The sequence below is a fragment of the Durio zibethinus genome, chromosome 6 (assembly GCF_047325235.1).
Source record: "Durio zibethinus cultivar Kanyao isolate XHJ-2024 chromosome 6, ASM4732523v1, whole genome shotgun sequence".
NCBI lineage: Eukaryota > Viridiplantae > Streptophyta > Magnoliopsida > Malvales > Malvaceae > Durio > Durio zibethinus.
In genome coordinates, this window is record NC_143167.1 from 8,148,896 (window position 1) to 8,160,029 (window position 11,134).

An 11,134-nucleotide genomic window follows, 5' to 3' on the forward strand; every position below is an offset into this window, starting at 1 on the left:
TTTAATTTTAATTTTGGTTTAATTTCAGATAGAATAGTAAAGATGTTTATTTGATTCAATTTTATTTTTATTCATAATGTGAAAATTTAAAATTATCTAAATCATAATATTTTATATTTGTAAATATTTTATTCATTAATTTAAGTAAATAAATTTTAAAATAATATTTAAAAATAAAAATTCTTTAAATTTATAAATTAATAAATCAAATCAATTTAAATCAATAAATTTTAATCTAAATCAATTCAATTTTTATATTTATTCGGTTTGACATCGATTCAATTTTCAAAATAAAATATTGGTCAGTAATTGAATATTTGTTTTAACGAAGCCATTATAACTCCTATAGCTTAGAGGTAGATGTTGAAGATTATTATTATTATTGTTATTATTATTATTATTATTATTATTATATATAATGGATAACATTAAAAAATCATAGGAGGTTTGAACTTAAAATCACTTATGTGGGGATGAAAATTTTTAATAATTAAATCCAGCTGTCGTTAAAAAAACACAAATTATTGTTATTTGCCTGAGGTTATCACTAAAAGTTAATAAATTTTTTACAAATTATATTTATTTTCAATCATTTGAAACTTGATTTGAGTTCTTACATGTATTTCTTAAACTAATAATAAGAGAGTTGGAGTTGATTTCATAATTTTTTAATAGAATTGAAAGTATCAAGTTCTTTCGATTTAGTAAATAAAATTTTATGACATTTGTGAGTTTTTTTATTATGTGATTTGTTGATAAAATATTATATTTTTTATTTTTGTAATCAAAATTTAAATTCAAATTCTTACATATTCAAATGTTAAAAAAATTTGTTTTGCTAGAAATTTATTTAAACTCATTTGTAAGCTTATTCATAAATTAATGTGTTAAACTTGTATTTTTGTTCCCTTCTTTCTCCATTTTCTTTAATTCCTTTTGTCTTTCATTACTGGTAATGTGAAATTGGTCAATGACAAATCCAACTAGCGTTTTTTTTTTAATGAAGCTTGAGTATTGGATCCATAATTGACAGTGATAAAAGTAAAAAATTCTATTTAACGGGTTTAATTCATAAATTATAAAAAATTAATAACAATACAATGGTACTAAAAAAATTAAATTTTCTATATCCAATCAAGATTACTAAAAATTTTATGATTATCTTTATAAATACTTTTGAACACGTATTTTTTAATCTACATAATTAAATTATTAATCTTCCATTTAATTTTGCTAACATTTTTTAAATATTTATTACTAAAAATACTTTCTACTGTGTCACGACCTTTATAAATCAATACTAATTTCAACAAAAAAAAACTGGGTTATTTAATATTTTAAAACATAATTTTAAAATTTTTTTATATGAGCCCCGCTGGGCTTCATGGGCCTCCGCCCTGATAGTTGATATAAATTGAGGAAAATTTTTCTAGAACATGAGATCATTATCTCCGATCTTCAACTGGCAGATTAATGATAAATCAACGGTTCTAAGTGCCAAACAAAATAGGTAGGCTGCCCACTGGAACACATCCCAGACCTTCTAGGTTGAAGATTCCTTCTATACATTATCCGAATGTTAGCTTTTTTGGGTTGCACGGATTTTCGTCCCACTTGTCAGAAACTCGTAAAAACAAAGACAAAAAACAAAATACTTAGTATTAATTTTCATAAAAATTTTGTAGTTCACTGTTCTTTTTAATATCCACACAAAATATATACTAATCCCTTCAACCTTAACCACCCATTCATTGTCTCCCTCTAGCTCTAGCCTCCCCTACCCATATTTCATTACCAAGAAAAAAAAAAAAGTGAGATGGAGGATTTGATGAAGAAGACCAAAATTGATGGACTAAGGTGAGTTCATCACTTCTTCTTCATCATCAAATTTCTCAATCTCTTTCTGTGTTTTGGTGTCTTTTCTTTCAATCCCAAATCAACCCAGATTTGTTGTTTGTTTTTTTCTCTCACCTTATTATCTGCAAAAGGAAAAGAAAAGATTTTTAATGTTATGTTTTTTTTTTTTGTTTTATAAACAAAGGAAAACTTTTTTTCAGAGATTTAATGGATATGGTTCTTTGTATCTAGACTTGTTATCTTCGAACAAATATTCTTTTGGGTGGATAATTTTCCAGGTGTCAAAACCCAAACAGATCTCAGTAACCCCACCACCATCGTCTTTCATTCATCTGTTGCTGGGGGCATCCACTAGATCTCCTTCTCATTACTTGACAGCTGTTTCGGCTGTCTGTACGGTTGAGTTCTTTTCTTAAAAGATAAAAGGAAAAGAAGAGGGAAGAAGCTTTGTTATGGTAGTGCTTGTTATAGCTTTCTGTAGGGGGTTTTGTTTTGGATTGGATGTGAGGTAACTTTCCCTCTTTTTTTTCTTACCAAACTTTGTTAAAAAAAAAACCATTCTTCTCGTACTGGTTGTTATTAGTCCTTTACAAGGAAGCCCTCCTTGGAGTTTGGTGGGCTTTGATATTAACCAATAAAAAACCTTTTTTTTTTTTTTTCATCCAAGTTGGGTCTTTCCTGTTGGTGTTTTGAAGATTCCACTTTGTTTTTTTTTCTTTTTTTGAAGGGAAGGAGGGTAAGAGAAGAAGAGAGACAATTGGGTTCTTCCATTGATTTTTTTTTTTTTTTTGCCTTATATCATTGAATTTGGACCCATAAAAGAACTCACCTTTTATCTATTTCTTGGAATGCTACTTTACTTCATAATCACTTGTTTTCCCTTCATCTTCTTTTTGAAGTCCTTAACTTTGAAACCACTTCCACCATGGGCAACTGAGATGAGATTATTGTCTCCGTGGTTTTGGAAAAACGTTTCCCTTTTTTCCATTTCCAAGTTGATAAAAAATAGTCTTACTCTTAGTTATTTTACCTCAATCCCTTCCAAAATGTCTCTAAAAAAGATGTCTTTCACTTCAAAAGTGGATAACTTTGACGAGGTTGAGGAGGGCGTCATGTCAGTTTTGGACTTACCAGAATTGGTCTTAGAAGGCATTCTCGAAAGGCTACCACCTGCTGGTCTTTGTAGTATGGCAGGTGTTTGCAGCTCTTTAAGAAGTAGGTGTATTAGTGATCATTTCTGGAAAAAACACATGAAAAAAAAGTGGGGTAGACTTATTGGTCCTGCTGCTTATAGAGAGTGGCAATGGTACATAGCTTTAAGAAAGGATTCGAATCATGTAAAACAGGGGAAGCCAAAAGGTTTGATGAGGATTTTATCAATTGTTAGGGCATCTTGGTGGATTAAATCAAAGGTTGATGAGAGTAATAAGCAGAGTTCTTTGCCAGATGATTCAATCATGTCTTGGTTTCTTGCTCTTGAAACTGGCAGATTCTGGTTCCCGGCTCAGGTCTATAACCGTCAGGTATTGATTCTGAACCTCCAAATTCCTAGCTGTTAACCCGGCTTTACATTTATGGTAGTTCCATTACAATCAGCAAATGCTATGCTTTTTTTTTTTTTTTCTAATTTTGTTTCGACTCAAAATCCTTTGTTCTGCTCTTTTGTAGAATGGCCATGTTGGGTTTATGTTGTCGTGCTATGATGCAGAACTCAGTTACGATCCCCGTACTGACACCTTCCAAGCCAGGTAAATTGGGAGATGAACATAATCTTGATGTTGTTATTTGGGTTTTGAAATTTTTTCATACTGTATCCTGGAAGATGAAATTAGTTTCAACATCAATGCTTGGGAATTAATCTGATGGATTGATATTAGATTGGTTTGATAATTTCAGGTACCCTCCACATGGAAGGAGGGCAGTGGCCATAGAGAATAGCGTGCCGTGGGAAAGGCTAAGAGCACCACCTGTTGATGCTTCACCACATGATCTTCATATTTCTGATTGTTTGAATGAGCTACGCCCAGGCAATAACATTGAAATTCAATGGAGAAGAAACAAAGAATTTCCTTATGGTTTGTTCTTCATACCAATCCCTTGCAGTATTTCAGTAGTTTTACTTTGCTTTCTCTATACACATGTTCACCCTTAGTGATACCATTATGGACTTTCACAAAAGGCTGGTGATCCCCAGTATAATCTTTAGGTCATGTTTGGTGCATAAGATGATAGATAGGATAGGATGATAATCATCTTATGTCATATTTGGTTTATATCTAAAAAAAGAGATAGGATTGCAAGGAGGATTAATCATCCTCTTGGCATAGGATAATTTAATTCTCCCAAAGTGGAGAGGATTATTTTTAATCCATGGGATTTAACTTATATGTCTTATTATACCCTTAAAATTACATCAATAATTTAAATTATATAAATTTTGAGGAAGGATAATTTTGACCAATAAATAAAATTATCAAATCCTAATCCTTGCACACATCAAACACAATATAGATTGACATTATTTAATATAATCTTATTCATAATATCATCTTATTCTCTCCTATTATAATTTTATGCACCAAACACATTTTAATTTCTTTGATGAGTTGAGGAAAGCTTTTAATTGTAGAAGAAAAATATTCTGCTTTTACTAAGAATTACGCAGCAGACTACTTTTTATAAAAAGAATTCTTAGTTGCCAATGGGAGTTGATTGAATTGGTAAGTATTGAATTCTTCACTTGTAAGGCTTAGTTTTGATTCCCATTGCGTGGATGATCTGTAAATCCCATGTAAGTCCTCTCTTAGGCTTACAGTCCGCTCTAGCTTGGACCGGAGAAGCGTCCCCTACCCTAAACTTTTGTGTATATAAAAAAAAAAATCTTAATTAAGTATTGTTGAAATCATTTTATAATGCAATTGGTATGCCAACAGATTACTTTTAACTAATCCATATTAATCATTTTGTAATGAGTCTATTCCCGATACGATTGCGATATATATTGCAGGTTGGTGGTATGGTGTAGTTGGTCACTTGGAATCATGTGATGGGAATGAAAATTACTGCCGATGCCATAATAGTGGTAAGTTGATCTCATGTTTTCTTCTTTCAAATGGCACTCTATTATGTTCCATAGGATTGCCTAGAAAATGGGAATCTTTCGTACTGCAAGCATCTCATTTTATCTACCTTCATGGGCATATCTGCTGCATCTAGATGCCATTAGAAAATGGAAAATCTACTCTTGTTTTGAAGAAATTGACTGTGAGAGAGAGAGTGAGACCACGGGAGTTGTTTCAAATATTGCTACTTATGTTTAATATTTTTGAAAGAAGACATGAGCAAATTGTGGATGAGATGAATGTAAAGTTAACTTTCATGGAGGGCACCCGGCTTAGGGTAGGTGGTTTTCATGAGCCTCAATCTTCCAATGCATGGACCACAGATTGTGCTGTTGGGTTGGTCCCCAAAGACAGATCACTGTCATTATGTCATAATTTCCACCAGCATTGAGATAAGTTCCATCTCAGCAGAATATTTTATGGCCAATCACACTGAGAGAACCCCATGTCTCCTATGGACTCTCTTTGTTTGCTTATTTGAAATCTGTCAGCTATGTGGGGCTGCAATGGTTGTTCTACACTTCTAAATTTTCATTTATTTTCTGTCTTTTTCCACAAGTTTGGATACCAACAGAGCTGAAATGCCCCACTAGTCAAGTTAAATCAACCTAATTTCCTGTCCTCTTCCTCACAATAAAAGAAAGAAAGGGTCTCTTTTGGTAATCATTTGTAATTTGAGAAAGCAGAGAGCGGTACATTTGTTTGCAATCAATGGATAAAGATTCTTTAAGCAGACAAGAATTCCTCAATATATAATTGCAAAAGCATCTTGGTCTTATGATTGTGCACTTGTCAGTTTTCAACTGAGTAAAGTCTTTCTTTCATTGTTCAAAAGATGAAGTTGATGTGTTTCCTCTTTCCTCCATTATCTTATAACTTAGCTTTCGGATTTCTGGAAATTTTCTTAATTCATTGTTTAATTTTTTGCCATTTATGGTGGAACAAACTTTAAAATGAAAGATGTGGTTGGAATAAAAGCTTTAATTATTGGTATTCAGTTGAATGGACTGTGTTAAAATCTTGCATCATAATTGATGTTTGAGTTATTGCCTAGTTTCTAACATCTTAGGGATGCTAACAGACACAGTGGTGTTAGAGTTCAATCAGTACACCCCTGACTCAAGGTGGAGGCGCACAACAATCAATAGGAAAGAACATCGAGAGGAGGGAGATGAGGCAGATGGATTTTATGGAGGAATCAGAAAACTCAGCAGTGAGGACGAGATTTCTACATGGAAGCGGCTCTGGCCATCTGAAGCCCTGGAATAGCCTTATGCATAAAACATGCATGCTAATGTCACCATGATTTCAATACAAATTCTCTATTTTCCTTCCAACTAAGCAAATGGCTCTATAAATGATGCTCCTGCAAATTGAAATTCAACTTCTAAGTTGCATGAATGTGGAGTCGAGTTCATGTAAAATCCCTCTATTTACATTACATTTCCCCCAATTATGTAAAGTTTTTGTTGAAAATCATTTGGAAGGCCATTGATTATTGAAATGTATCCTATTATTTAAGGAAATAGAGAATGTCTCAACTTTATGGAACATGAACTATATCTTGTAGACCTCTGAAATTGTAAATTATCCTTTCTTTTGACAGCCTTTAAAATATTTTGAAGTATTATGTTCTTTTTTTAGGAGTACCTGAATTATTTAAAGAAAAAGACACCTTGAGCATGATTTTTTTAGTTAAAAATTTATTATGAGTAACCTTTTTTAACTTATGTCCAGAATTAATTTTCTTTAGGGTTAATATGGTCCCAACCTACTATTGTGATAACCAAAAAAAAAAAAAAAAAACTCGAAAAGGACACGCCACATTGATATTTACCAAACAAAAACCCAACTTCGTAGCTGATTTGCTTCTTTCTCAGATGAAGGACCAGCAGCAGTTACTCTAGCCAGCCTTTACAATTACATCAAGAGATCAAGCACCACTCCTCGCAACACAGACTCACACAAACATCCAAGGACTGATTTCTTGGGCAAATTATAACCTCAATGTGCAATTGGTGACCTTTTTACTGCACATCTCTTGCCCCATAACCCATACAGAGCAGCAACTTTGGTCTATATTGTATGCGTGTCCTTCTGGTGACTTCAGACGCCCTCTTTTCCTCATTGTATTGGGTTAATCCCATGGACTTCAAGCTAAATTTCCCTGTAAAGTTAGGCCTTGACTCTGTTGCATTTGAACTTTTAGGCTTGTCCTCACTGCTTTGTTTTCTCACGGATCCACTCTTGAAAAGGAAGCTCTTGATTTTCAGGCTCTGGATTTCATTTGTACAAAGTTACTCCACTTTCTTTTGGACTTTCTCCTGCATCCACTGTTGGAGTGATTAAACTGGGTCTTCTTGGTTTTTCCCGTCCCACTTTTACAAGCCCAGATCGTCTTACAAAAAGAACTCCTTTTGGTTTTGCCTACTTTTTTGGGCTTTTGTTGGCTTGTTTCACATGTTCTTGACAACCCATCAGCCTGTTTTGGTTTGGAACCCACATCAAAAAGATCGATTCATTACTCTCCATCCTCCTGTTTAAGTTGGGCTATTATTGTTGCGTTGGTTATATAGGATCCATTTGATTAATTTGCTGCTGGCTTGAGCCTGACAAGTCATTGGTTCCCTTTAGGCTTATCTCCTTCCTAAATGGTGACATGGACCAAGCCGTCTATGATTTTTGCTAGAGATTTCCCACCTTTTTCTTCCTTGACATTCTCCAAAGCCACCATGAACGGATCAAAATCATCCTTCCACAAGCTCCGACGTCGAAATGGAAGTCTTAGGACACCAGTTAGCGACCTAGGGGATAATAAAGTTGAGCTTTGTTTATCGAACTTCTTGTCATTGGGATATTGAAGTCGTGGTGGAGGCTTCAAAGGCATGACTTTCCCATCAGAAAATAGTTCATCAGCAAATGCTATGTCAGGAAGTGATTCCATACGACCATGGCGCGGACCCTCCGATTGGGACACAGGCTTCTGCTCCGATTCAACTTCATATTCGTCAACATTGAAACGATGACTAGTTTGAAACTGGAACTCATCAATATTGGAACTTGAATCTTCACAAGTTTTTGGTGTGAAAGAAATATACTAGTGAAAAATAGAAGATAAGAGGTGTGAAGGAAATACACCAGAGACAAAGAGGAAGAAGATGACTAGAAGGGTTAGGAGAGACTAGATCTTTTCTTAATCCCCATCGCCCTTTATAATACAATTGTCAATATCTCTTAATTAGACTAGGCAACAAATTGTCAACAGCTATTAAATTAGGTGATAAAATCTTTGACAATTATACATGTAAGTCATTTTAATAGTAAGTGTTGACTTGTTTTTTTCTTGTTCATGACTGGTCTGATTGTAGACTAACTGTTTGACAATCTACTATTTTTTATTTATATTCTTTATTTATCTTGTTGATTTGCTAAATTTATAGCTTTTTTATATTTTGGATTAAAGGATGCTAGTGAAATTATTTTTGATTTGTTTCATCGTTCCTATATTTCTTGATACTGAAATAATAAAGAAAGAGAGTAATATAGATCTTTCATTCTAGATTGTTTTCTAGAAGTTCGACCACCTGAGGATTTGGTTGTAGATTGTTTTTATCATAAGATTTTTTTCATAAAAATCATTTTATCATATGTTGTAGCAGTGATATAAGGAGTCCGTAAATTTGATGAAATTCTATTTAATAATTCTTTTACATTTTCTATCATGGTGATTTTTACTTTGAAATTATATAAATCTGCTCTATTAAATTGTGAAAGAGCAAATTTTATATTTTTCTTTATTTTCATTAGGTGCTAATAAATCTGGTTAATAAAGCACTTTTTTCACCTCCTAAATTTGATAAGGTTGAAAAAATCTTTCTCTTTGAAAAAGTTCTATTAAACTAATTATTTTAATATGTACATAAGAAAAATATTCATCATTTTGAACAAAATAAAAAAATTTTGATTTGATAAAGGCAAGAAAATGCCTTATTAAATGAAAAGGTAAATTTTGGAAAGTAATTATTCCTACAAACACATCTCGATCCTAATTATATTATAAGGGTTATGATTTAATCTAAATTTAATTTTAAGAAATCCTTCCGAAATTTCATGATTTCTTAAATAAATAAATAAAAAATATGTGGATGATATGCTTAATCTCTTATAGAATATTTAATTTTATAAAAAAGTTCACTAGTTAAGGCTTTGTTAGCCTCTTCATATAAAATAATTTTTTTTATTTTTAAAAGAGAAGAAGAAATTGTTTTTCTTTTATAAGAAAATTATAAATATTTAAGAGATTGTTTATCTCTTCAATGGAGTATTCTTTTACATCAAGTTCAAAATTTTGTGGGTTTTCCAAGTATCTTAAAATTTAGCTATTTAAAACAAGATTTTTAAAAGTTTGAAATTTATTAACCTATTTGGTTAATCCTTTCGCAAGCTTAGTCATATTTTTTTCTAAAAGCTTATTTGCTTCCTTAAAGTTGGGCTTTCCAAACTTTAGGTGCTAGATAAATATGAAATCTAGTTACAATATTTTTTATAGCAAGTAACTCTTTTTCAAATATAATATATTTGGTTTAAATTTTCCTGAATTATAACCATAAATTAATTTTTTATTATGTACCTTTGATTTAAGTACACATCCCAACGTTGGTCTAAAGCATATATTTCAAGAATAAGTGATTCTTTTGATTTAAAAAAATATACTTTAGGTATAAATTTAAAATCTGATTTAATTTTTTTAATAATATTATAATCATCTTTTGTCCAAAAAAAATGTAAATTTTTTTTAGTTTTTCTTATAAAACTTTCTCTTTTTTAAAAATATTTTTAATGAATTGTCTTCCATAATTAAGAAGATCTAGAAAGCTTTGAAGTTGTTTTTTTATCTTCTAGTTGTTTTGAAAATTCTTTGATTTTTACTATAATATGATCTTGTAAAGTAAAACCTTCAAAAGATAAATTTAATCCTAAAAATTCTATATTAGGTTGTTCAAGCTTTATCTTTTTAGGGCTAAATATTATACCATATTTTATAAAATTCTTGAGCTATAAGATTTAGGTGTTTCCTATACTCATTTAATATTTCAGAAAATATAAGTATATTATCAATATATACCACACAAAAATCTTTATATTTTCCAAAAATTGTGTTCATCCATCTTTGGAAGATTTGTGAAGCATTACAATGTCCAAAAGGCATGGTTTTTCATTGATAATAACCTTTTGGTGCATTAAAAGCTGTCAAGGATTTTGACTTTTCGGTTAGCATTATTTGCCAAAATCTTGATTTACAAGCAAATTTATTAAAATATTTAGCATTCTTTGCTAAATTTATTAATACATCTTTTTTAAGAATAAGGTATCTATCAAATATTAAATTTTGATTAAGCCTTTTATACTTAATTGCCATTCTCGCTTTTTCTCTTTCTTGTTCAGCATGATTTCTTACCATAAATGCTAAGCTTGAAAATGGACTAGTAATGGTTTCTATAAGTCCTTTTTGTAAAAGTTCATTAATTTGTATATTAAATTCATCTATATTTTGTTTAGTTTAGATAATTGATTTTACTCTAATTATTTTCTTTGAATCAAGAATTTTTAAACTATGGAGTCTAGAAGTTTTAGACCATAATTTTAATGATTCCTCATTAAAATTTTCCTCTAAAATTTTATATAATCAGTGTTTTTCACTAATTGATTTAATTTCCATTTTCTTGGTTTCAAGTTAGAAATCAAAGTTACATATATGTTTATGATTTTTTATTAATAGTATTTCTATAGATTCTTTATCTATAGTAAAAACAATATTATTGATATTCAAACAGAAAGGTAAATAGTTGTATATAAAATTATTTCCTAATAACATTTCACCATACATAAAAGGAAAACATAAAATTTTTGGGATTATAAATTTTTTATTCATTAAATAAATAGAAACACTTTTTGCTTTATATCTTGTTATAGTTTCTTTTCATTGATTTCTATTACTGCTATAAGGTGTTTCATTGGCTCCTATTTTTATAATGGTAAAGTATTACTTCTACAACTACATATAGTTGCTCCGATGTCTATTATTATATTTAAAGAATATGGTTTATATTGTTTAAAATTAAATTCTGCTTTAACATAATTGTAATATCTTTTTG

At 30.7% G+C, this 11,134-nt stretch overlaps 1 protein-coding gene across 1 annotated transcript; it reads left to right on the top strand.

Annotated features, from left to right (window-relative positions):
- Positions 1-1,503: 1,503 nt before the first annotated feature.
- LOC111285682 (F-box protein At2g32560-like) lies at positions 1,504-6,594 on the top strand. The gene is made up of 5 exons (XM_022875248.2): positions 1,504-3,380; positions 3,526-3,605; positions 3,754-3,932; positions 4,865-4,939; positions 6,061-6,594. Exons 1-5 carry the CDS (start codon positions 2,706-2,708, stop codon positions 6,246-6,248), a joined length of 1,197 nt encoding a protein of 398 aa, XP_022730983.1. The 5' UTR covers positions 1,504-2,705; the 3' UTR covers positions 6,249-6,594.
- The last annotated feature ends 4,540 nt before the right edge of the window (positions 6,595-11,134 follow it).